At 41.0% G+C, this 27,943-nt stretch overlaps 1 protein-coding gene across 1 annotated transcript; it reads right to left on the bottom strand.

Moving 5' to 3' along the window:
- Positions 1-381: 381 nt before the first annotated feature.
- LOC133799905 (3-hydroxy-3-methylglutaryl-coenzyme A reductase 1-like) lies at positions 382-27,839 on the bottom strand. Its single transcript, XM_062237895.1, has 5 exons — positions 27,722-27,839; positions 2,421-3,000; positions 1,907-2,088; positions 929-1,275; positions 382-845 (listed from the first exon to the last, which is right to left on the bottom strand). Exons 1-5 carry the CDS (start codon positions 27,837-27,839, stop codon positions 603-605), a joined length of 1,470 nt encoding a protein of 489 aa, XP_062093879.1. The 3' UTR covers positions 382-602.
- Between the last annotated feature and the right edge of the window lie 104 nt (positions 27,840-27,943).

The following is a 27,943-nucleotide window of genomic DNA, read 5'->3' as shown; positions in this document are numbered from 1 at the left end:
AAGATAATCTTTAAATAATTCTTCCTTTAATCTATTAATAGGTGATAAAGTAAATAAAGCATTATAAAACAGAGAATAACAAACTTAGATATTCAAAAGCCCTCAGATCTCATAAGCTAATATGGCCATTAACAGTGTACATGAGAATTTTCATTATAAGCCTTAAGAGCACTCACAATAGATTCTGTAAAATAGACTTTTTCTGGTGAAAAAGTAGAGAGAGAGAGAGAGAAAGCAATATATATGTATGTATGTATGTATAGAGAGAGAGAGAGAGAGAGAGAGAGAGAGAGAGAGAGACAAGGCGTATATTGCAAATTAGAGAAGTTGGAAAGAACAAGAGAAAACCTGTACAGCCCAACCCAACCCAACTCACCCCCATGTTATATTACTTTTCCCTCTGTCTCTCTCTCCTCCTCCACCACAAGATACTGAAAACCCTTATTACAGCTATGGAAAATTGAACCCCCCCAACATTTTCCCATGTGCACCACCCAAAACAACACAACCTGGACTAGTGGACTCTCTTCTCTCTTTAATTGTAGCTCGATAATCACACCCGGACCCCCCCTTCCCTTTTTTTTCTTTTATTTTGTACCTGTTTAGCATGCAACTTTTGACATGTCTTTGCTGGATCTATTGTATTTCATGTGACTCTTGACAGGCTGCCCAGCTGCTATAGCAGACATCAAAGAGAGCTCACCTGCTAACACCGAACCGGCGACAATGGTGGCCAGTAGTCTAGAGTTAGCTCCAGGGGACTCTTTGCTTGCACCTTTCACGCCAAGCAAGTTCAGGCATGCAGATTGAGAAGCGAGTTGTGTCCCACCTCCTACTGTACCCACCTGAAGATAAAATATATAGGAAATAATGTTAATGCATATCTTTAATGATTGATTGTGTGTTGGAATGGAACTACTGGTTTTACCTCAATTGAAGGCATAGTCATAGAGACATGAAGATCCTTGCCGTTGTTGATAGCTACCATCATGGTAATGCAGTGAGAGCTCTCTATGTTTTGTGCTAGATCTTGGCCTGTGGCTATAAATACTGCAGATACTATGTTGCTGGCGTGAGCGTTGTATCCACCGAGAGCACCAGCAATGGCAGAGCCAGCAAGGTTCTTAAGCATGAAAAACTCTACAAGAGCATGGATGTTTGTTTTCAAAACCTTCTTCACCACCTCTTTGTTGATTACTGCCTCGCAAACAACTGATTTGCCACGCCCTTCGATCCAGTTTACAGCAGCAGGTTTCTTGTCCGAACAAAAGTTGCCTGTCATATAGTAGAAAAACATGAAACTGGTACTAGAGAATGACATAGGAAGCTGTGAACTAACACCTCCACACCACAACCAAAAAAAAAACAAAACAAAAGGGCAATAATTGCTAATAAGATGGGAATAGAAAAATGACCTGGATAAAGGATTAATCCATACAGGTATTAACATTCAATGAAAAACAAATGGCAGCGACAATGACATTAAATATTCAAATTCCAAACATTTAAATATTGGGGTGGGGATAGCATTATCAGCGATGACTTCTTGACAGGTATGCGTGTACGAATTATTAGACTATACATATTCATTAAAACTATTAGGAATGAAAATGATGTACAAAAGAATTATACCCAGCTTGTCCTAGGAACAAACCAGGTCCGAAATTGAGGTAGAAAACAAATTTTATCACTTAAGCTTCCAATAGGAACAAGAGGGAAACAAAAAATTTAGTCGATATTGTCTTCTTGACCATACAAAAAAAATTATAACTGTACACAACTGAGAAAAGGAACAGCAGCAACAACTCAGGTTGAAGAAAAATTTGACAAGTTCACAAGAAAGAAAAGTGACTAAATGGTCTAAAAATATAAATATAATAATCCAAAAAAAAAAAAAAAAACTAACCAGATATGCCAATAACATCCATGTCATGAAAGTCGTTTTGAAGGAAATAAAGAACATTCTGAACTCCTTTTGAAACCATGTTCATCCCCATGGCGTCTCCCGTGCTGCAGGTAAATCTGATATACACATTCTTTCCAGCAATCGCGCACTGAATACCTTGGAGCCTGGCAAATCTACTAGACCTGGAGACGATGACCAAAACCCAATAAGACAAATGGTTCAAATCAAATATTCATTACTGTTTGATGAATCTGACATTTGAAAGAAACTTCATGGATGTATATTGACTAAAGATTCAGCCTTTACGTGATTTTTCTATTCTTTCTTTCTTTATTTATTTTTAATACTTTCAGATCCTCAGATATAACTTAATGCTTTATTACTCAAATTTATATTAAATTAGAGGAAAAAAAAATGATATCAATCTCCGTGTTAATATTTCAATTACCATAACCACAAGCAATAGATAAAACTTTACATATCTACATATAATTTTTATGAAGCATGGACTAACCTGTTAAAGACGATGGAAAGAGTCTCGAAATTTTCAGGGTCCTCCCAGAAGAACTTCAACTCAGAATCTCTCTTGGCGGAATTAAACCTCACAACCAGTGCTCTGGTCATGCCGTCCCTCAACAACACGCTGGTAGCCCCACTAGACAAATGGATAGCCTTGGAAGCTCTGTTTGTACTCGCAATCAAACAACCCTCCGTAGTCACCATCGGCACTGAATACTCGAACCCATCGAGCAACAACGGACCCGCGATCCCCACCGGAATCTGGATGTACCCAACAGGCATTTCGCAGCACTGCCCCAAAATAGATTCGTAATCGAACCCTGCCAATGTTCTTAGACCGAAACCATCGTTGCTGAACCGGTCGGAGCTAGCTAGTCTCACGCAGGGAAGAAGAAAGCTTGGCCGCACACAGGGAAGAGGAGAAGAAGAGCTGGCCTCCGGTGTCGTCGTTTGCCTCTGGTGTCGTGTGAGGGCTTGGGCCCGCGTGGTCGAAGCTTCGACGGGTCTGGTGGGAGAAAGAGATCCGAGAGAGAGGAGAGAGAATGATGAGGAAAAAGGAGAATGACGGGTCAGGTCTCACAAATGAAAAAAAAAAGCTAAGTGTGGCGGGATGGTGGAATTATTACTGCCCTTTTTTGATAAATTTTCCCAATATATTACTCTAGCATAACACTTTCTTATTAGTATTATATTCATGTGTTATAGAAATGGGTATTTGGTGTAGTGGTGGTCCCGAGGGTTAGGGCTTGGTCATGAAGCTCTTAATCGGTTTTAGTCCTTAATGGATATCCCTCAATATGTTGTGGCTAGGGTTTTTCCGCCAAGATCGAGAGAAAGGGATCATACTCAAGGTCATCTCGCTGAATTGCACATGACTTGAGGTAAGAAAATTGGCATGTGCACATAGAGCATATTGGTTGTCATGCATACTAGAATGGAATTATATGTAGATGTGGATGATGCATTTGTTGTAGTGCACTTATTTGTGAATGTTGGGTGCGATTGATATTCGACCATTGTGATTGAACATGGGGACAGTCGGCAAGAGTGTGTAACGCAGGTCATCGACAAGCGTGCGCAACATAGGCTGTGAAAGCAAGATTATCTCGAGGGTGCGGACCCAAATCACTCGGCAAGGCTATTTTTCATGGGTCGTGTAAATGATTCAAATGATTGAGGGAAATATAATTGTAATTGTGGAATGTGTTATGATATATATGATTGGAATGAATGCATTTATCGTCTGTGAAGCATATGTTTATTGCTTATGCATAATTGGATTATTATTATGCCTTGTGGGGGTTTTCTTGCTGGGCCTCGGCTCACGGGTGCTCTATGGTGCAGGTAAGGGCAAGCTTTGGGTAACCTGCCATGAGTTGGAGAGCTTTGGAGTAGCGCGTACATATTCGACCTGCTTGGCTATCACAATCAAGTTATTTTGAGGAACTTAGAACAGTAGTTCAATTTTGCCGCTTAGGTCAGCTATTTTTGTAATGTTTAATATAACTATCTTTGATTATAAACTTATGGGATCCCGTGTGTGTGTGTATATATATATTCCAACCTTTTCATGAAAAGTCTAATTTTATTGACCAAAATGTTTAGTGCATAAACAATCGATTAATTTTAATTACACTTTTAAGCTCAAATGACTTGTTTATCGAGTTTAGCACTATTTTAAACACACAGTGTAACGATCGTGGATTAGTAGGGTGTTACACTGGTGCTCCTTGAGCAGAAAGCCAAAATGCTAGGGGGCAGCCTTGTAGAGTCCCAGAATGTTTACTTAGCTAGCTAGATAGTTAGTAGTATTTTAGATTTCGTGGATTTTGGTTCAAACCGGGACTTAGTAGGACACTCGTAGCAATAGTTATGGATTCTATAAGTTTAACCTATAGTTTAGAAATATTAATTATAACATAAGGTTTGATTAATATTTTTGGTCATAGAAATATTTTAATTATAACCTAAGGTTTAGATAGAACCATTAAGAGCATGACACTTGTCATAATCATCTTTATTTATAGCTTAAATAAAAGAACGTTCTAGAAACTCTAGAATCTTCTAGAACCATTAAGATTAAGACACTTGTCACAATCTTGTTTATTTGAGGATTTAAGCATTTTAAATGGATAATTCAAAAATAGAAGATTTTAGAAGCTCTAGACCCTTCCACACCTTGCTGGAATCATGTATTACTCGGCCAAACCTAATTAATTAACTTTAATTATCCTAAATTTGTGCAAAAACGCATTTAAATTATCTACGTATGTCGACATATCGCAGCCTTAGAGGCGATATATCGCAGCACGAGAGATATGAAAAACACATTGACTTCGCATGAACGAAATCACGAACACTCGGGATATAGGGTCAGGCGATATATCGGCCCTAGGAGTGGTTTTTCGAACTCTGAGAAATCTGAGCTTGACTCATCTCTTAACCTCTTGACTTGCCTCTTAACGTTTTTGACTGAGTCTTAAGCATCTGTTGACCGAATATTCAATTATTTTTCATTTAATATTCATTATTTTATTCAAGCCAAAAATGAGATATTTTCATTCCTTGAACTCTATAAAGAGGACCTAGTACCCAGCCATTTCTCTCATTCTTCAAGTTGTGTTCAGAGCCTTCAAGCTGCTAGGATTCCTATAGAGTGATACACTTGGGTTTTGGGGATAAAATATTTATCATCTTAAGCTTTATAAACACTTGGCTAGTGAGATAAAGCATGTTTTCGATATTGAAGTGTAGATCGGTTCTAGTTCCTCCAAGGTAATATTATTCATAAGTTCTATTCTTTATGATTCCTTTTCATCTCTTTTCTTTAGAAACTCACCATTCTTACTTTTGGTTTTAGGAGTGTTCTAATCCCGCTCTTGTTCTCAAATATCCCAGTTTTGGTAAGGAATATAGGATAGATTTTATATGTTTATATGATATGTTATGCTTATGTTATGTTATGTTATGTTACATCTACGTTATGCATAGTATGTTTATAGTCCTTGGGCGCATGACTTGTCTAGCAAGCAAGCCCCAATAATTTATGGGCTTATGACTTGCTTGGCTAGCAAGCCCCACAAATATATGGGCATATGACTTGCTTAGTTAACAAGCCCCAAGAAGTAGGATGGCCATTGTAGTCTTATATGATATATGTTTTATAGTATATGTTCATGATATAGTCTTATGTATATGATTTATGTTATATGTTGGTAGTAGATTTTCCTTGCTGGGCATTAGGCTCGCTCCTTTATTTTATTTTAGTGTGATGCAACGAACTAGAAATGGAGGCAGAAGGATTCTTGGTGGCTTGACTTGTGTATTGAGGATGAATGGAATGGATGGGCTGCGAGTCGATCGAGGATGACATTTATTTTAGTTTTTGAATTATGTTTTCTTTTGTAAATCCGCATTTAGTTTTGAACAAATGATTTAAAGTTATGTTTTATGTTTTATTAAACAATGGGTACCCATACCACATTTTATTTTATATTGTAATTTGCTCGACATTTATTTTGAAGTTTTAATAAAGTTATGATTATTTCTTATGTATGTTTTCTTCAAAGTAGTAGCTATGTCTAGTAGTTTTAATGGTCTAAGGTCTTAGAAATAGTTGGGTCGTTACAGTTGGTATCAGAGAACGGTCCATTTGCATGAAATTCTCCTTGATACACATGCTCAAGCTCTAATTCTAACCGCTAATGTAAGTGTTTATGTTTTAGTTATTATGTTTATGTGTTTAGCTAACGTTTTAGCCTTATGTTTTCAGTTAAGAATGGATGGAGCCTTGACCTATGATGATATCCAAGCCATTAAGGCCTTGAAAAGAATTAGAGAACCAAGGAATACAGTACGAGTATTAGAAAGAATCACTCGGAGATGAATTTTATTCCACAGCGTGATAGGACACCTCCAAACAACTAAACAAATCAAGATGAGAGCAACAGAGCAATATGTTTTAGTGATTAGACTTTTTAAAGATTTTCCTATTGTAATTGCAACTTTAGAAGAAATATGGGAGACTATAGATGATGAAGATGAATTACCAGTAGCTATGAGATATTATTTTCTCATACTTAGGATTACCTCTAAGATGGAATTCCAATTCACAAAAGAGCAAAAAAAAATAGAATCTTTACAAATCTTCCTAGAGGAAATTTTGAGGCTCACGAAAATGATGATTATGAAGAGATAGATGATGACATGTTAGATGAAGGATCAGATGTAGAAGATCCTGATTTTTAGAATAGATTAGTTTCTTTCTTTATTTTATTTATTTGCATTGATGATTGTACTTAGTGAAAACTGTTTTTCCAAATAAATATCATTGTTATTGTGATGACATGTATGAGTTTGATTTTTTTTTACAATCATAATAAATAATGACCAACTTCGGTGAGGGTGGATACAAATCAATGGACTGGGTTCTATATTGAGAGTTAGGGGGCCATAGTAGTGGGAACAATTTTACTGATCCCAGTCCTCCCTCAATATGGTTAACTTTGGAACAACAACGAGTTTCGAGCCTGAGAATTAAGTCATATAGGATGATTAGAAACACACTTAGAAAATAATAAAGATGGCTTATTTTTCTAAGTATAGAAACACACTCTAATTATAAAGAAGACTTATATAACTTTTTCATAAGAAATCATTATTAATAGGTCTGAGTTATGTTTCCTTAGATTAAGTTTTTGCCTTCGAGCCTATTAGGGTAAGTTTTAACATGTTTTTCTCGACTGTTAGAACTCTGTTAAAGATGTCATTCAGAAGGTCTGCTCGCACCAATGCCAATGCCTTCAACGCCGCTCCTGAGAGCAATGAAGCCCCTCCAGTTCGCAGAAAAGGAGAACGTGCTACCACTACTGCTACTAACCGAAGTGCGTCACTGCCACCGGTTGACAACACCGCAGAAATTTCCAGGCTGCGATAGCAAGTTGAGGAATTACTGTAGCAGCAACGACTACAGGCTCAGACTCAGACTCAGCCTTCGCCTCAGCCACAACCGCAGCAAATGGCTCAAGCACCCCATCAAGTAAGATCTTATGGGGGATGGCCAATGGAAAACTATGCGCCATACCCAGCTCAGCACATGGAGCCAATCTACGAGCGGTTTTGTAAGCAACACACTCCAAACTTTGAAGGGAAAACTGACCCCTTCGAGGCAGAAGAATGGCTCAGAAATGTAGAGACAATCGTAGCGCACATGAATCTCGGCAATGCGGACCACATTTCCTGCGTTTCATCTCTACTCAAGAAGGATGTTAGAATATCGTGGGACTTAGTTCAACAGACTCACGACGTCGCCACCATGACTTGGACCAGATTTTTGGAGTTATTTCACAAAAAGTACTACAACTCAGCCGTCATCGCTACAAAAATTGAGGAGTTCGCTGGTCTGAAGCAAGGGAACTTATCAGTAGCAGTGTATGCTTAGCAGTTCGATCGACTAGCCAAATTCGCACCAGAGATGGTTCCAACTGACTTTCTGAGGGTTACCAAGTTCGTTAGAGGACTTAGACAAAAGATTGAGTTAGGGGTTAAGCTAGAAAACCCGAGAAATTCTACTTATGTCGATGTTCTAGAAACGGCTATAGAAGTAGAAAGGCTTCAGGCGAATGTTAAAAAAGAGGAGGCCAATGCATGAATCAAGAGAAAGCTTGGGAGTGTTACAATTCCTCCATTACAACTGTTAAAAAAGGCTTGGCAACGACTAGCATGATGTTTGTTTGACCAACAGAAAGCAAGCTAACAATAGTAATGGAGATGAGCACGTCATGAGAACAAAACCAAGCTTTCCTGAACGAGCAGAGCAACTCCAAATAGGGCGCTTCCCAAATCGAGGAAGGGGACTTTGATCCTCACGTTGAGGATTATGATACTAGAGTGGGAGCAATTGAGAACCTTGAAAAGGTTCCACTCAACCAAGACTAGCCAACCAAAACAGTAAAAAATTGGGAAAAACTTAGTGGAAGAAGTCAAATACGATCTTATAAGTTTTTTAAGGATTAACCATGACGTGTTTTCCTGGTCACATAGGGACATGGTGGGCATCAACCCTACTGTGATCAGCCATGCCTTAAACATTGTGAAAGATAACTTCAAGCATGTACAATAAAAAATGAGGTTGCTCAACAAAGAAAGGTCTAAGGCCTTAAAAGAAGAAATTGAACGGCTAAAAGATAACAAGTTTATAAGACAAGCCTTCGACCCTGAGTGGGTTGCAAACCCGGTTCTAGTGTCAAAGCCCAATGGAAAATGGTGGGCCTGTATTGACTTCACAGATCTTAACAAGGCATGCCACAACGACTAATTTCCTTTACCAAGAATTGACCAACTAGTTGATGCTATTGCAGGGCATGAGGTCCTTACATTTATGGATGCCTATCTAGGGTACAATCAAATCTGCATGCACCCTCCCGATAAGGAGCATACTAGCTTTCGGACCAACATAGGCATATATTGTTACAAAGTAATGCCTTTTGGACTCAAAAACACTGGTGCTACATACCAGCGACTAGTTAACATGATGTTCAAGAACCAGATAGGCAATAACATGGAGGTCTATGTTGATGATATGCTGGTCAAGTCAAAAAAGGTTGAGGGGCACGTTCAAGATCTAACAGAATGCTTCACTATTTTGAAGCATTACAATATGAAGCTTAAACCCTTAAAGTGTTCATTTGGGGTAGACTCGGGAAAATTTCTTGGTTTCATCATCAATTCAAGTGGTATAGATGCTAATCCAGAAAGGATCAAAGCTTTAATTCACTTGAAGTCTCCAACCAAGATAAAGGATGTGCAAAGCCTCACCGGACGAGTTGCAGCTCTTAGCAGATTCGTCTCAAAGTCAATAGATAAATGTGTTCTATTCTTCAACCTGCTAAAAAGAAAATTGTAATTTCGAATGGACGAAAGAATGTGAGAGGGATTTCCAAGCACTTAAAGAGCACTTGGTGGCCACCGGTTTTGTTGAAGCCAATTGATGGGGAGACTCTTCATTTGTATCTGGCAGTCACTGAACATGTTGTTAGTGCAACACTTATCAAGGAAGCAAAAAAAGTCTAGCTTCAGTGTATTACAATAGCAAGATTCTAATATGGGTAGAACAAATATACCCCTTGATCGAAAAAATTGATGTATTGTCTGCTACTTGCAGCAAGAAAATTGAGGCCATACTTTCAAGCTCATCAAATCACAGTCCTAAATGACCAACCTCTTAGGAAGGTGTTATAAAAAACTAAGGCATCAGGTCGACTGCTCAAATGGGCAATAGAGCTTGTACAATACGAAATCTCTTACTAGCCCTGTACTACTATCAAAGGGCAAACTCTAGCAGACTTCATTGTTGAATGCACATGAGTATCATATAAAAACGAGCAAGGGGTAACACCAGAAGAGAATAAAGAGAGCTGGTTAGCATGGAAGCTCTATGTGGATGGGTCCTCAAATAAGCACAACTCTTCAGTTGGAATAATTTTAGTTACACCTGAGGGGCATTGCATTCATTGTTAATTGCGGTTCAGAGTCAATGCCTAAAACAATGAAGCAGAATAGGAGGCCTTGCTTGCTGGACTTCGACATGCTAGAGATGTTAAAGCTCTATCAGTATACGTTTACAGTGATTCACAATTAGTCATGCACCCAATACTAAGGGAATACCACACTTGAGGCATAAAAATGGCCTCCTATCTGAGCAAAGCTAAAGACCTTGTGCACTTCAAGAAGTACATTATACAACAAGTACAACATGACCAGAATTCAAATGTTGATGCCTTAGCCAAGCTAGCAAGCACCAAAGATGTAGACACTCTGAATATAATACCAGTTGAGCACCTTTCCCAACCGAATATTAATGAATCAGAGACAACTCTGCTGCTCGACAATACCCCGTCCTGGATGACTCTAATTACTGCCTATTTGGAGCACGAGACTTTTCCCAAAATAGAAACGGAGCACAAAAGATGTCAATGAAATCTACTAGATATGTAATCCTCAATGGAGTGATGTACAGACAGGGGTCCTCAATGCCTCTACTCGGTCGTGTCACTAGAAGAGAAGCAGAGTTGTTAATAATAGTAGTGCACGATGGATTTTGTGGCAATCACTCAGAGGGGCAAAGTCTAGCAAAGAAAATATTAAGACAAGGGTATTTTTGGCCAACTACGAATGAAGATGCAATGGAGTATGTGCGGAAATGTGACAAGTGCCAAAGATTCTCTAAGATACCATAAGTGGCTCCTAATGAGCTCAAACAAAAGCAAAGTCCATGGCCCTTTGTTGTATGGGGGATAGATCTAATTGGACAACTACCTACATGAGAATGAGGAGTCAATTTTTCGGTCATTGCAGTGGATTACTTTACTAAGTGGATTGAGGCAGAACCACTGACAACAATTACTTCGAAGAAAGTACTTGACTTCGTGGTAAAAAATATCATCTGCAGATATGGACTACCATAAAAGATCGTTTCAGACAACAGTACTCAGTATGACAGTGATTTATTTACAAACATTTGTGCACGACATGGTATCACAAAAAGTTGCTCAGCCATAGGAAAATGGATAGGTAAAAGTTGTTAACAAAACTTTATAAGATACAATGAAAATATGACGCGAGCAAGCTAAAGGCAATAAGTTGGATATATTGCTAGAAGTACTATGGTCATATTGCACTACTGCTCGTACATCAACTGGTCATACTCAATTTTCCTTGGCTTATGGATATGAAGCTATGATACCAGTTGAATTAGCCCCACCATCACATTGAAAGAGTATGTATTACCAAGCTCGTAATCAATAATTGTTAGCAGAAACCCTTGATTTGATTGACAAACAACGGAAGCAATCACGGTTGCAAGTAGCTGCTTACCAATAAAATGTTGCTCGATATTTTAACTCTCATGTTACGGATAGAAAGTTTGCCACGAGAGATCTAGTCTTCAGACTGGTGTTCCAAAACACAAAGGATTCCGCAACAAGAGTTTTGGGGCCTAATTGGGAAGGACCATACTAGATCGTAGATATTTTACAACCAGGAACATATAAAATTTCTCGATTAAACAGTGAACTGGTCACACGATACTAAAACAGCAAACATCTAAGAAAATATTATCAATGACACTGGTAGCAAGGCACGTTTCTCCCATTTTTTACGATCAGTGTAGTTATACATTTATTTATGTAACGCCCTGGATAGCCAAGACCGCTACACTGTGTATTTGTAAAGGTGTGAGACTTGCTAATCAAGTCGTTTGATTAAAACGTGTCATTAGCTAAAGTGTTCTAGGGCCAAAAGACATTTTGGCCTCAAAAGATACATTTTATAAGTTATAAACAGTTTACAGAAGGGATCCCCAAAATTTAACAATGTTTAAAAATTGATTTTACAAAGTTCAACAATTAAAAGTAAACATTAGCCATACTAAGGCAAAACACAAGGTTCTGGTCCTCTCGTCCCTGTAATCTCCTCAACCGTGGCGGTTGAGCGGCCTGACATGTACATTCACCCTGCAGAGCTCTCCAATCAAGGTTGATCGATCTTGCCCTTGCCTTTACTTGCACCACGCAGCACCTGTGAGCCAAGGCCCAACAAGAAAACAACATACACAACATAAACCATATTTTCAAACAGACATTCCAATAAGCATGTTCAGATATTCAATCCACAGCATATAAGCACACTTCAAGGTACAAGTAACCTCATCTATACTCAGATTATTCAACAATCTCATTAATCGCATTCATAGCCAAATATCATAATCAATTAACACAAATACTAGGGTCGACACCTTAGGTCGCACCCTCTGTTTAACCCACTGACTCTGGCCCCCTTAAACCGAGTTCAATGCATAATAAGCTGTCCTCGGATACTAGTGTCCGAGCCGTGCCAATTGCACAAGTTAACTGCGGCACGCTTAGGCCATTGGTTTACAATTTACATGGCATAATACCATTCTTTCAATCATATATATCAGGGAGCCCTTAGTCCCGTTCAAATATTCAACCGGGTGTAGTTTTCGTACCTTTAGCTTCTAGATGATTTAGCTACGAGCGATACTCCTTGAGCGCGATCCGATCCCTGAGCCCTAGCTTAACACCTAGTCACAACCATGATGAAAGATACCATTAACAATCTTAAATGAGTTTCCAAACCAAGTTCTAGTCCCCGGATCATTGAACTTCACCAAATATGGTAAAAGATTCAATCCCGAGCACCCTAGGTTAAATTCCCAAGCCGAAAATCTCAAAATCCCAAAATCCCTTAAGCGCCCCGGCATAGGCCACCCATGCCGCGACATGGCCCCCAAACAGAACCATCTAAGGCACAAAAATAGGTAAGGGCCGCGGCATTTCTTGGACCATGCCGCGGCCCGCCCTCCTTCCTCAGCATGCAACAGCCTCGAAGGGCCGCGACTCACCAAGAACCATGTCGCGGCCCGACCCTTCGAAACCAGAAAAATCCACCATTTTCAATCTCTAAACCTCACCTTAAGTCATCCCATAGCCCCCAACTCAAAACCAATTAATAATAGCAACATTAGGATGATTTAAACAACACAACTCCACCAAAAATCCAGCCTAACACTCACCAAAATCCCAATTCCAATTTCTGAGATTTCAAACCCACAGAACTCAAAACCAGCCATGAAAACTCTCAAATTCAACCATCAAACTTTAAATTAAACCTTACCTCAACTGTAGAATCGTTTCTCCAAGAGTCCCCTGACCTATCTTCAAAGTTTCAAGCCTCAATTTCCACCTTAAATGCCAAAACCACAGATATTTAAAAATGAGCCATTTCTCTAAATTCCTAACCTCAGAAACGAAAATTCAAAGCTTACCTTGGTTCTATCTCAGACCTTGATCACTTCTTGAGCTAATCCTCCAGATTATTCCCTTCAATTCCCAAGTATTCAACTTGATTCTCTTGAAAATTCAGAGTTCTTCCTTTGCTAAGAGAGAAAAGGAGAGATAGGTCGGTTTACACTTTCTGTCTAGTATTTTCTAAGTCTTCCAAGTATATCCTTAGATGATTAAACTAATCCCAAAGCTCGGGGTTCTGGAAACATTCCCGAGGGCAAAACGGTAAAATCCCCCAGTAATCCCGCCTAGACATCCTAACCCCAAATATATCTCCAATTATTTATTTTCATCACCCGATAGTCTGAATCACTACCCGATACCTAAAATACTCCTTGACTTGTCCAAAGTCAATTATAATGCCCCGTTGTGACTTTTCCTGCTATCTAGCCCTAGGATCGCCTCGAGTCGCCGACTGCAGAGTTATCCACATAATAATGTGGTTCTCACATATACAACATGTCTATTTCATATTATCATATAATATCACCAATTATCATATAATGTCATTAAGCACTATTAATCACATAATATCACATTCAAATAAGTACTATTCACTCAAATTCCATTTATGCCCTCCCGGCACACTAATCAAGGCCCTTAAGCCTTATTAGCGAATTTGGGTCGATACAACTATCCCCTCCTAATGAGAATTTTGTCCCCGAAATTTACCTGAATAGCTCAGGATACTGATCTCGCATCGCTGTCTCTAACTCTCTGGTCGCTTCCTCGACCTTGCTATTCCTCCATAGTACTTTCACTAACGGAATCGTCTTATTCCGTAAGACTTTGTCCTTCCGATCCAAAATCCGAACTGGTCGCTCCTTATAGGACAAGTCTGTCTATAACTCCAAGTCTTCGTACCTCAGTACATGTGTCGTATTAGAAACATACTTCAGCAACATGGAGACATGGAACACATTATGAACTCCTGATAGCGACTGTGGGAAGGCCAGCCTATAAGCCACCTGTCCAATCCTCTCCAGGATCTCAAAAGGTCCAACAAAAGGAGGGCTCAGCTTACCCTTCACTCCAAACCTCCTCACACCCCTCAATGGTGAAACTCGCAGAAACACGTTGTCCCCAACCTGGAACTCCACGTTCCTACGCTTAGGATTAGCGTAGCTTTTCTGTCTACTATGCGAGGCAAGCATTCTAGTTTGAATCTTCTCTATGGCCTCATTAGTCTTCTGAACCATGTATGGCCCCAAATACTTTCTCTCACCCATCTCATCCCAGTGAACGGCCGATCTACACTTCCTTCCATATAACATCTCGTAAGGAGCCACTCCAATTGTGGACTGATAGCTGTTGTTATATGAAAACTCGATCAATGGGAGGTACTTACTCCATGAATCCTCAAAGTCAATCACACATGCCATAAGCATGTCTTCCAATACCTGAATCGTCCTCTCAGACTATCCATCAGCCTTAGGATGGAAAGCTATGCTAAACTTCAGCTGAGTCCCCATAGCTCTCTGCAAAGCTCCCCAAAACTTGGAGGTAAAGATAGGGTTTCGGTCAGATACAATAGACTTTTGAACCCCATGGAGATGAACCACCTCCTTCACATACAACTCTGCATACTATTCCACTGTATAGGTCGACCTCACTGGTAGAAAATGAGCTGACTTGGTGTATCTGTCCACTATCACCCACACCGAGTCATGAAGTCCAACTGTCCTGGGTAATCCTCCCATGAAATCCATCGTAATATCTTCCCATTTCCACTCTGGGATACCCCAAGGCTGAAGCAATCCTGCTGGTCGCTGATGCTCAGCCTTAACCTGCTGACATGTCAAACATCTAGACACATACTCAACTACATCCTTCTTCATCTCAGGCCACCAATATAATGTCCGTAGATCCTGATACATCTTCGTGGTACCTGGATGAAGTGAGTATGGTGTAGTGTGTGACTCATCCAGTATCTCTCGCCTGATTCCCTCATCATCCGGAACACAAATCGGCCCCTGATACCGAAGCAAACCTGTCTCAGAAACAGAATAATCATTAGCTGTCACTGCTAAGGCATGCTGCCTATTTTCCTGCAACTGTACATCTACTAACTGACCCTCCTTGATTCTCTCTAATAGGGTCGATTGCAAAGTGATATTGGCTAACTGGCCCCCTACCAGTTCTATTCTTGCCCTGACCATCTCATCAGCCAATTCTCTCAAGATCTGGGTGGAACTGTACAACTGCTCTGGGCCCCTCCAGCTCAATGTATATGCCACCACGTTGGCTTTCCCAGGATGGTAAAGGATATCACAGTCATAATCCTTAACCAACTCCAACCAACGTCTCTGCCTCATATTCAGATCCTTCTGGGTAAAGAAATACTTCAGACTCTTATGGTCAGTGTATATCTCGCACTTCTCTCCATACAGATAATGACGCCATACCTTCAGTGCGAATACCATTGCCGCTAACTCCAAATCATGAGTCGGGTACCTCTGCTCATACTCCTTCAGCTGTCGAGACGCATAAGCTATAACTTTCTCATTCTACATCAACACACAGCCTAAACCCATCCTCGATGCGTCACAGTAGACCACAAACTTCCCTTCCTCCGAGGGAAGACTCAACACGGGCGCAGAGATAAGTCGTCGCTTCAACTCCTAAAAGCTGTTCTCACACTTCTCTGACCAGACGAACTTCTGATTCTTCCTTGTCAACTCTGTCATCAGTGAAGAAATCTTCGAGAACCCCTCTACAAACCGCCTGTAGTAACCAGCCAACCCAAGGAAACTCCGCACCTCCGAGGCATTCCTCGGCCTCGGCCAATCCCTAACTCCTTCCACCTTGGACGGATCCACCTTAATCCCTTCTGCCCCAACTATATGTCCAAGGAAGGTCACCTCTGGTAGCCAGAACTCACACTTCTTAAACTTGGCGTACAACTGATGCTCCCTTAATCTCTGTAGAACCTGTCAGAGATGTTGCTCATGCACTACCTTTGAGCTGGAGTAAACCAAGATGTCATCGATGAAGACAATGAAGAACTGATCAAAGAAGTCCTTGAACACCCTATTCATCAGATCCATAAAAGTTGCTGGGGCATTGGTCAGACCCAAGGACATGACCAGGAACTCATAATGCCCATATCGTGTTCGGAAGGCCATCTTTGGTATATCCTCATCTTTGATCCTCAGCTGGTGATAACCAGATCGAAGATCAATCTTTGAGAACACCGTCTTACCTTGCAGCTGGTCGAACAAGTCATCAATCCTTGGTAGAGGGTACTTATTCTTAATGGTTAACTTGTTCAATTCTCTGTAATCAATGCACATCCTCAAAGTCCCATCCTTCTTCTTAACGAACAACACTGGAGCGCCCCATGGAGAATAACTAGGCCTGATGAATCCCAAATCCAGAAGTTCTTGCAACTATATCTTCAACTCTTTCTGTTCCGCTGGTGCCATTCTGTACGGTGCCTTAGATACTTGTTCTGTCCCCGGTGCTAACTCAATCTCAAACTGAATCTCCCTACGCGGCGGAAACCCTGGCAGATCCTCAGGGAAGACATCTAGAAACTCACATACCAATCTGGTCTCTCCCGGCCCTGCAGGCATAACTCTAGCGGTATCCACTACACTAGCCAGAAAACCCATGCATCCTCCCTGCAACAAGTCCCTGGCTCTCAATGCTGAAATCATGGGTACGCGGGGTCCAGACACCGCACCCACAAAGACAAAAGGGTCCTCGCCCTCAGGCTCAAAAGTAACCATCTTCTTCCTGCAATCAATCGTAGCTCCATATCTGGCCAACCAGTCCATCCCCAGAATCATATTGAAATCCTCCAAATCTAACTCAACCAGATCTACCGAGAGTTCCCTACTATCAACTATCACTGGCAGTGCCCTAATCCATTTCCTAGAGACTACCAGTTCCCCTATAGGCAACAAAGTCCCAAACCCTGCAGTCCGATACTCACTAGGTCTACACAATCTATCAATCACTCTACTAGAAACAAAAGAATGTGTAGCACCAGAATCTATCAAAACAGTAAAAGGAGTGCCAGCGCTAGAAAGCTGACCTGTCACTACTGAGGGACTAGCCTCAACCTCTGCCTGAGTCAAGGTGAATACTCGAGCTGGAGTCAAGCTATCCACCTTTCCCGCTTCACCTTTCTTCATCGTTGGGCAGTCTTTCCTGAGATGCCGTACAACTCCGCACACAAAGCAAGGCTTGGCCCGACACTAATCCAGATGGCGTCTTCTACATCTCGGGCACCCTGGATAGGTCCGCCATGCCTCGCCGCCACCCTGACGGCCACCCTGACCACCCCAACCCCTCCTATTAGGACCAGCAGCGGTCGAAGTGTTAGGAGTCTTCCTCTTGAAATCACTGGGGCCTCCGCCCCTACCAGCCCCAGAATATGGAGGCACCGCCCTGTGGCCCTCCCTTCTTGCTGCACTATCCTTCCATATCTTATTCTCCACTTCCTCAGCGGTAAGAGCCTTCTCAACGGCCTGGGCATAAGTTGTTCCTCCAGGTACCGTCGTAATTCTAACATCTCGGACTATCATAGCATTCAGCCCTCTAATAAATCTATCCTGCCTAGCTACATCGGTAGGCACAAGATCTGGAGCAAACTTCGCAAGCCTATCAAATTTCAGGGCATACTCAGTAACGGTCATACTGCCCTTAACCAAACTCACAAACTCATTAACCTTTGCTGTTCTGACAGCAACATTATAATACTTCTAACTGAATAAATCTTTGAAACCTTCCCAACTCAATGTAGTCACATCCCTAGTCTGCGATGCCACCTCCCACCAGATACGGGCATCCTCCCTCAACATATAAGTGGCGCAGGCCACTCTAACATGCCCCTCAATCCTCATAAAATCCAGAATTACTGTAATCATAGTTAGCCACTGCTCGACTTTCAATGGATCTGGTCTACCCTCAAAGATTGGGGGTTGTTGCTTCCTGAACTGTTCATATAACGGCTCCCATTTGTTACCAATCTCCCCGGACTGCACAACTGGTACCACCGCAGGTGGAAAAGCAGGGGAAACACTCCCTGATGGAGCCTGCTATTGCAGAATACGGATCTGCTCGTCTTGACTCTGTAATCGAGCCTGCATCTCAGCCATTAACTGCTGCCAGTTCTCAGGCACTGGCAGAGGAGTCTGGCCCTGATCATCACCGCTGGTCCCGGACCTAGTACCAGCTAGTCGGGAAGATTTTCTTGGACGCATAGCTATCCAAGTCAATCTGCAAATAACGACTCGGCTATCAGACCATGATGACAGGGTAAAATTTCTCCAAGATCCACAAATAGAATATCACCAACCACAAACAATCCATATATAAGCATCCATTCCCATGCACTGGCTGCTAATAAGCACGCCTCCAATCCAATCGCACAAAAGCTATGAAACAGGCATTCATACATGCACAATAAATAATTAATCATTCAAATATTCATCTACATGCACGGCGATATTAATAAACATGCCTTAATATTCTCACACAACAGTCAAGGGCCAGGCCCTATCAGTATCTCATGCTTCTTAATAATCCAGTAAATAACAACATTCATAGCTCATCACAAACACATCAGCACATAGGCACATATACACGGTACCGAACCCTGATTTGAGCTTGTCTCTAGCAGGGAATGTACATGTCTAGCCTGTCTTCAGGAACCCTTATACCTAGGACGCTCTGATACCAAGTTGTAACGCCCTGGATAGCCAAGACCGCTACATTGTGTATTTGTAAAGGTGTGAGACCTTCTAATCAAGTCGTTTGATCAAAACGTGTCATTAGCTAAAGTGTTCTAGGGCTAAAAGACATTTTGGCCTCAAAAGATACATTTTATAAGTTATAAACATTTTACAGAAGGGATCCCCAAAACTTAACAATGTTTAAAAGTTGATTTTACATAGTTCAACAATTAAAAGTAAACATTAGCCATACTAAGGCAAAATACAAGGTTTTGGTCCTCTCGTCCCTGTAATCTCCTCAACCGTGGCGGTTGAGCGGCCTGACATGTACATTCACCATGCAGAGCTCTCCAATCAAGGTTGATCGATCTTGCCCTTGCCTTTACTTGCACCACGCAGCACCCGTGAGCCAAGGCCCAGCAAGAAAACAACATACACAGCATAAACCATATTTCAAACAGACATTCAGTTAAGCATGTTCAGATATTCAATCCACAGCATATAAGCACACTTCAAGGTACAAGTAACCTCATCTATACTCAGATTATTCAACAATCTCATTAATCTCATTCATAGCCAAATATAATAATCAATTAACACAAATACTAGGGTCGACACCTTAGGTCGCACCCTCTGTTTAACCCACCGACTCCGGCCCGCTTAAACCGAGTTCAGTGCATAATAAGCTGTCCTCGGATACCAGTGTCCGAGCCGTGCCAATTGCACAAGTTAACCGTGGGACGCTTAGGCCGTTGGTTTACAATTTACATGGCATAATACCATTCTTTCAATCATATATATCAGGGAGCCCTTAGTCCCGTTCAAATATTCAACCGGGTGTAGTTTTCGTACCTTTTGCTTCAAGATGAATTAGCTACGGGCGATACTCCTTGAGCGCGATCCGATCCCTGAGCCCTAGCTTAACACCTACTCACAACCATGATGAAAGATACCATTAACAATCTTAAATGAGTTTCCAAACCAAGTTCTAGTCCCCGGATCATTGAACTTCACCAAATATGGTAAAAGATTTAATCCAGAGCACACTAGGTTAAATTCCCAAGCCTAAAATCTCAAAATCCCAAAATCCCTTAAGCGCCCCGGCATAGGCCACCCATGCCGCGGCATGGCCCCCAAACAGAACCATCTAAGGCACAAAAACAGGTAAGGGCCACGGCATTGCTTGGACCATGCCGCGGCCCGACCCTGCGAACCCAAAATAATCCACCATTTTCAATCTCTAAAACTCACCTTAAGTCATCCCAAAGCCCCCAACTCAAAACCAATTAATAATTGCAACATTAGGATGATTTAAACAACACAACTCCACCAAAAATCCAGCCTAACACTCACCAAAATCCCAATTCCAATTTCTGAGATTTCAAACCCACAGAACTCAAACCCAGCCATGAAAACTCTCAAATTCAACCATCAAACTTTAAATTAAACCTTACCTCAGCTGTAGAATCGTTTCTCCAAGAGTCCCCTGACCTATCTTCAAAGTTTCAAGCCTTAATTTCCACCTTAAATGCCAAAACCACATATATTTAAAACTCAGCCATTTCTCTAAATTCCTAACCTCAGAAACGAAAATTCAAAGCTTACCTTGGCTCTATCTCATACCTTGATCAGTTATTGAGCTAATCCTCCAGATTATTCCCTTCAATTCCCAAGTATTCAACTTGATTCTCTTGAAAATTCAGAGTTCTTCCTTTGCTAAGAGAGAAAAGGAGAGATAGGGTCGGTTTACACTTTCTGTCTAGTATTTTCTAAGTCTTCCAAGTATATCCTTAGATGATTAAACTAATCCCAAAGCTCGGGGTGCCGGAAACGTCCTTGAGGGCAAAACGGTAAAATCCCCCAGTAATCCCGCCTAGACATTGTAACGACCTGAATTCACTAATAAGGCTTAAGGGCCTTGATTAGCATGCCAGGAGGGCACGATGGGATTTATGTGTGATTTTATGAGTTAAATACATGGTTATGATTTAAAGCATGTTATTTGGCTATTTGTTTGTCTAAGATGCATGACTATGTATATTAGTATGCATGTAGGCCCGGATCGTGTTAGAAGGGCGTAATTGTAATTTTGGCCATGTTGGGCATAACTGTATTGATATGTGATAATTGTATTCTGTGAATTGTACCACGTGAGTGTGGAGTTATTATTGTGATGCGCGTGCCGAGACGGTCCTAGAGAGCAATTTAACTTAAGAGTCACAACGGGATTTCTATAGCCGGCTCGGGAGGAGCCTAGGGGTACCTCGGGAATTTTATGGCTAAGTTGAGATTTAGCGGGTAATGGTTATTGGTGATTGAGTAACCTGGGTAACCATTAGTTACCGCTGAGAGTAACTAGTTCTAGATAGAAAATGGTAGAAATGAAATAGAAGTAAAAGGACTTAAGTGCCCTTGAGGTTTAGTTAGGAAAGGATAGGCAAGGAGGGGTAAAATGGTCATTTGGCTGGGAATTTGATATATGGCAGCTGGGTATTAAGGGGTACACGGTTTGGGGCTTGGTCATTTGAAGCTTTGATAAATTGAAGAGAAGAAAGAGGAGGAGAAAGAAGAGCTAGGGCAAGTAAAAAAAGAAAAGAAGAAGAAGGGTAGAAGGGCTGAATTGGGAGCTTAGGAGGAGATCAAGGAAGCTTGTTGGGAGGATTCTTCACTTGAGGTATGGATTTTATACACACTTAAGTTTGTTTTCTGTGTTGATTTGAGGAATTTAATGCTTGAGTTAAGCTTTTCAATGTTTTGGGTTTAGATTTCTTAAGTTGAGATCAAATGGGTGGATTTTGAGTATGATTGTGTTATTGAGTTGGGTTATGATGTTTATGGGTTGATGTATGGTCTATTTGAAGTTTGAAATTGATTTTGGGGCTTAGGTGTGAGTTTGGGAGTGTTTTGGATGATGAAATGCAGAGGAAAAACCCAGTTTTTCTGGGTTCGCGAAGGAGCGCCGCGGCCCTGTTCTTGGGCGCCGCGGCGCGAGGCTGTTTTCAGTCAGGGGAGTTTTCTGACTTCGCTGGGTGCCGCGGCCCTTGCGGGTAGCGCCGCGGCGCTACGCCTTTTTCAGGATGGGAAATTTTGCATTTTTGGGCATTTGTTCCAGGGGCTCGGGGGATGTTTCCGATGGATTGTTTTAGGAATTTGGGAGTCCCGAGAGTGTAGGATTGGTCCCAGGAAGTGGTTATGAATTGATTAGTATTAAAGGATGTTTCATGTGTGTTGTGACTAGGATATTGGAGAGGCTCGTGCTAGAGGACCGTGCTCGCGGCTTGAGTGCATCAGGAGGCTCGGAATACAAGTAAGAAAACTATAACACCCGTAGGATGGGGCATGGGCCCATAGTGTGATTGCGGGGCACGACCCTATATTGCATGTTGCATGATGAGATGATTGCAGGGCACGTCCCTATATTGCATTACATGGACGGGTGCAGATTTAAATGAATTGATATTTGTTTGAATGTTGTTTGATTTATGCTATATATGATTATAGTGAATGAACGGCTATGGCCGAGGGCGGCAAGGCCGAGAACGGCAGCGGGGCCGGAAGTAACACCTAGCACATGGGATGCTTATGGTCAGGGTAGGACCCAGGGGATACGGGTGATATCCCTACGGTGAGGACCGAGACCCCAGGCTTCGGTAAGGTTTCGGGGGCGGCATGGCCGTGTTTGCTTAGTCTAATGGTTGACTTGTTTATATATGGATTATCTGTTATGATAAACTGTATAAATTGCATATGTTATGTTCTGCATGAGTTTTCTTGCTGGGCTTCGGCTCACGGGTGCTCCGTGTTGCAGGTAAGGGCAATGACTGAGTCAACCAACCATGAGTACGGAGAGCGTGAAGCGACGCGTACATGTTTGGCCTGCCCGACTGCTTTGGTTGGGGGTTTATTTGAAAATGGCTATAATAATCTATGATTTTTAGAACTGATCAACTGTAAACTTATTTCAAGATGTAAATAGTTTTCAAACCTTATTTTGGGATCCCAAATATTTAATACTAGAAGTTTTAATGAAACAACGCATTTTTCAAGGATTACAGCCTTCACTTTTTAATTAGTCACACTTTTGTTTCAAAACCTCGGTTAGCGAGTTCATTGCACACTGTTTTGTCTTAAAAATCACTTAGTAACGGCTCTAAGCAAGTAGAGCGTTACAGACATCCTAACCTCAAATATATCTCCCATTATTTATTTTCATCACCCGATAGTCTGAATCACTACCCGATACCTAAAATACTCCTTGACTTGTCCAAAGTCAATTATAAAGCCCCGTTGTGACTTTTCCCGCTATCTAGCCCTAGGATCGCCTCGAGTCGCCAGCTGCAGAGTTATCCACATAATAATGTGGTTCTCACATATACAACATGTCTATTTCATATTATCACATAATATCACCAATTATCATATAATGTCATTAAGCACTATTAATCATGTAATATCACATTCAAATAAGTACTATTCACTCAAATCCCATTTATGCCCTCCCCGCACACTAATCAAGGCCCTTAAGCCTTATTAGCGAATTTGGGTTGTTACAATTTACTTTTGGTTGTAAGCCACGCTTTTCCCATTTTTTTCACGATCAATGTATTTTTGTTATTTTGTGTTGAGAGGCACGTTTTACCCATTTTTTGTAATGACCAATTACTTCCTAGACTATTTGCTATTATTTGGTCGTAAGGCAATTTTTCCCTTCAAGACGGCCAATTATCTAAAAAAATTCAGTTCCAAATATTTTCATTCAAAACATTCGTTGCTCGTTGAATTTTTTAATTTAAGAGACACAAATTTGTCCATTTTATTACAAGATATTTACAAGGGAGTGTGCTTGACACACTTATATTGCCGAATTTCGTTATTTAATAGGTATTGCTTAACATGTGTGATTTTATTCCTAAAAACAAGTATACTACTTTATGATATAATTTTGAGAATTAGTGTTATCTTGAACAAGACTGGTCATTTGGAAAGTGACTAAGGACTTACCTCCTCAATCACTTGGGGGGCAATAGGGTATACACAATCTCACTTAGGCAAAAGAGTAAAAAGCACAACTGAGTAGCGCTTAAAAATTTTCAAAATTTATAAAGTGTTGTGCTTTGTTCAAAAAGAACATAGAAACTAAAATCTTTGATTGTTCACACGAGCAGGAAAGTTTGAAAACTCATATAGCAATTAATTGTTATATCTAGTTAAAATAACGTGCATCATATTTTATGTAATGCAAGAAAAATATTACAATAATACCCAAGATTAAACACTGCTCGGAAAATTATTGTCTTTGCACCATGAACTTTATGGCCCAGGGGTCTGGAATATATGTAAATAAATGAGAAAAATGATAAAGGAACTTTCACCTCATCTACCTGATCCTGATCTAGGATGCCATCAAGGTTGAGGGAGATCACTGGACCAGGGCTAACTGGAGAATCAATAGCAGTAGACTCCTCCTCCTCACGAGCAATACACTGGGCGATTTCTTTGTCTCAGAGGTTGGCAGGCAGATAGTCAAAGTTTGCCTCTTTGTTGTTTTTCCAAAACATGAAAAAAAGAAATTGAAGAGGATGCTTTTAAACCTGGTCACGTTAGAGGATTGCTTTTCCTTTCGTTGGGCTAGTTCCTCCTCAAGCTTCTTTTACTCCGCCTCGAGCTGGTGGAAATGATCCTCGAGGCTCTTTTATTTTTGCTCATGCTCCCCGATGAGACGTGCCTGCTTTGCCACCTTCTCATGGAGAGCCTGGATCACCTTGCTCTTTCCCTTGATATCGAGAATCTTTTCCTTAAGATCCTCCTCAAGCTCCTTGGCCTGCTAAAAGTTGAGTGTGTTGGCATCCTTAAACTGGTTCATAAATGTCCTTGACCTTGTTAACGATTCAGCAACCTTTAGTTCTCGAGGACGGGTATGAGCCAGTGTTATCATACCCTGCAAACAATGATGAGTTTAGAATCAATCAAAAGACATGTATTAAATGCATAGCTCTTGAATAATGAAACAAATACAAACTGACAAGATTTTGAACATAGCCCAACCAAGGGCCTGATCAATAGATATATGCTCGAGGACTTAAGGCAGTGATGGGCGAGCTTCTAAGCCTAGGAGCAGATGGCCTCAGCCGAGGACTTAAGACTTTCTAATATTTTTGAAGGAGTGGAGTGGTCAACCGCCAAGGTTGCGGGAGATGTGCTAGTTGGAGGAGGCTAGTTGGTTTGTGAAGTCTTATTGGTTGGTGATGTTCGATCAGATGGAGAAGTTTTCTCGGAACGAGTCTGGGTTGGTGAAGCTGGAGAAGTTGAGGTAGGAGGATCTCTCCTACTGTAACGACCCAAAATCACTAATAAGGCTTAAGGGCCTTGATTAGTGTGTCGGGAGATCACGATTGGTTTATGTGTGAATTAAGTAGTCTAATGCGTGATTTTGTGATAAGCATGCTTGTATGGTTATATGAATATATGAAATGCATGTCTACAAGTATTAGTATGAATGTAGGCCATGTTTAGCTTAAAGGGATATATTTGTAATTTTAGCCCGTTGAGGGCATAAATGTGATTATATTTTATAATTGTGAGGACCACATTATTATGTGGATATATCTGTAGCATGCGACTTGAGGCGATCCTAGGGAGCTAGTTAGCGGGAAAGTCACAGCGGGACCCAATACTTGGCTCAGGGCGAGTCAAGGGGTATTTTGGGTATTTGATGATTTTCTGGGTTATCGGGTTATGGAAATGAATAATTAGAGATATATTTAAGGTTAGGAAGCCCAGGTGGGAATAATGGGGAATTTACCATTTTGCCCTCGGGGACGTTTTTGGTACCCCGAGCCTCGGGATTGATTTAGTCAACTAAGGATAGACTAAGTAAAATTAAGAAAACAGTAGAATAAGGCCCAAACCAACCCTTTTTCTTTCCCTCAGCTTATTCCCATCATTTCTATTATTCTCTCAAGAAGCTAGTGGAACCAAAGGAAAAGCTTGGTTGGAACTCAGGAAATTTGAGTAGGGACTTTGGAGATTAGATCAAGGTTAGCAAGAGGATCTAATCAATGATTGAGGTAAGTTCTGAGTTACATCTTTGGCTATTTAATTCTGTAGTTGTGGCTAGATTCTAAGAGTTCCTGGGTTTTAAATTTAAGGTTGAAATAAGGCAGAAGACTTGCGGGATTAGCTCAGAAATTTCTTTGAGGATTGGTTCTTCAGTAAAGGTAAGCTGGCAATGATAGTTTAGTGTTTGAATTCTGTGTTTTTTGGGTAGGTATTGGTGTTCTTGAGCTTATGGGTTTTAGAAATTAAAGTATAATTTTAGTGAGCTTTTAAGTTAGGTTTCTACTGGGTTTTGCTGCTGGAAGCAGGTTAGAAAGTTTGGGATAATTGAATTGTATTAATGGGATGGTTTAGGGTGGATTTGAGTGAGGTTTAAGTGTTAAAAATGGTTGTTTTTTGGGTTCGAAGGGTTGGGCTGCAGCCTTGTTCTTCGTGTGTCGCGGCCCTATGGAGCAAAGAGGAGCCAGGAGGGCTCGGAGACAGAGGCAGGCCGCGGCGCCTCAAGGGAGCGTCACGGCGCGTGTTTGGTTTTCCAGGGAGGCCGAGCCTCTGATTTTGAGGCAGGTCGTGGCATGGGTCCAAAGGGTCATGACCCTTAAAGATATTTTTGGCCTTTTGGAGTTTTTAAGCGCGGGAACCTAACCTAGAGTGCTCGGGATCGATTCCACTACCATGTTTGGTGGAATTCGATGTCTCAGAGGCTAGAACTTTAACCGGAAACCTTTATATGATTATTAATGGAATCCCTTATCTTGGTTGTGACTAGGTATAAGCTAGGGCTCGGGAAATGGATCGTGCTCAAGGGGCATCTTTCGTAATTAGTACACTTGGAAATTAAATTTAAGAAAACTGCACCCGGTTGTGAATTTATAATGGGACTAAGAGTTCCCTGTTTTGTATGCATTAGGAAGGATGGTATTATGCCATGTGAATAATAAAAAAATGACCTAAGAGTGTCGGAGTTTACATTGGTGCACAAGGCGTGGCTCAGCCACTTATAGCTGAGGACATCTTAATATTCACTGAGCTCGGTTTAAGCGGACCAGAATCAGTGGGGTAAACAGAGGGTGCGACCTAAGGGCGTTGACCTTGATTATCATGTGATTTGGTTAACATTATTGATTAATGAACTTTTCCTGATAAATAGCTGAGTATTGGTTTGTAGATTCTCTGGTTAAGTTTATGGACCATGTGATTAATGTGGATTGCTAAGTGTATGAACATGCTTAAAGATTTATTTAATCGTTATCATTGTTTGTGATATGATGTCGTGTTTTCTTGCTGCGCCTTGGCTCACGGGTGCTACGTGGTGCAGGTAAAGGCAAGGGTAAGCTTGATCAGCCCTGATTCGGAGAGCTCTGAAGGCTGAATGTAAATCATCAGCTGCTCGGCCGCCACGGTTGACGATAAGATAGGAACAGGAGGACCATAAAGTCTATTTTTCCCTTAGAGTGGCTAGCGGTTGTTTATACCTTGAAATTTTGTTAACTGACTTTCAAATGTTGTTTCTTTTGGGATCCCTTGTACAAAACATTTAATTATATGAAATGTATCTTTTATGACCAAAACCTTTTAACCCTAGTTCATAAATTGTTTCAGTGACACGTTTTTAACTGAATGACTTGATTAGCAAGTCCTACACCTTTATAAATACACAGTGTAACGGTCTTGGCTACCCAGGGCGTTACACCTACCCTGCTTGGTTGCGGGTTCTTTGCTCGAGTTGGCACCAGGATCAGCTTTCCTTTTAACTGCCTTTTTCGTTGAAGTAGGTGTTGAGGCGTATAGATCAAGAATATCTTCTTCCGACATCGTTGTGGTCATGAGAAAACATGATTAGAATACTTTAAATAATATAAAGAGAAAGGAGAAATATGAATCAAAAAATTTATGTCTATGTTAAGGCATTTGTATTA

This window comes from Humulus lupulus, chromosome 9, assembly GCF_963169125.1.
Source record: "Humulus lupulus chromosome 9, drHumLupu1.1, whole genome shotgun sequence".
Taxonomy (NCBI): domain Eukaryota; kingdom Viridiplantae; phylum Streptophyta; class Magnoliopsida; order Rosales; family Cannabaceae; genus Humulus; species Humulus lupulus.
The sequence above is the reverse complement of the archived record's forward strand: the minus strand, read 5'-3'. Positions and strand labels throughout refer to the sequence as shown.

Excerpts from the sequence above, each read along its gene's own strand:
- LOC133799905 (XM_062237895.1), bottom strand. The coding sequence starts at position 27,839 with ATGTCGGAAGAAGATATTCTTGATCTATACGCCTCAACACCTACTTCA. Across the intron at positions 3,001-27,721 it reads AGAACCCGCAACCAAGCAGG|ACCTGACCCGTCATTCTCCT; the intron begins GTAGGTGTAACG and ends TTCATTTGTGAG. Across the intron at positions 2,089-2,420 it reads CTTTCCATCGTCTTTAACAG|GTCTAGTAGATTTGCCAGGC; the intron begins GTTAGTCCATGC and ends CATCGTCTCCAG.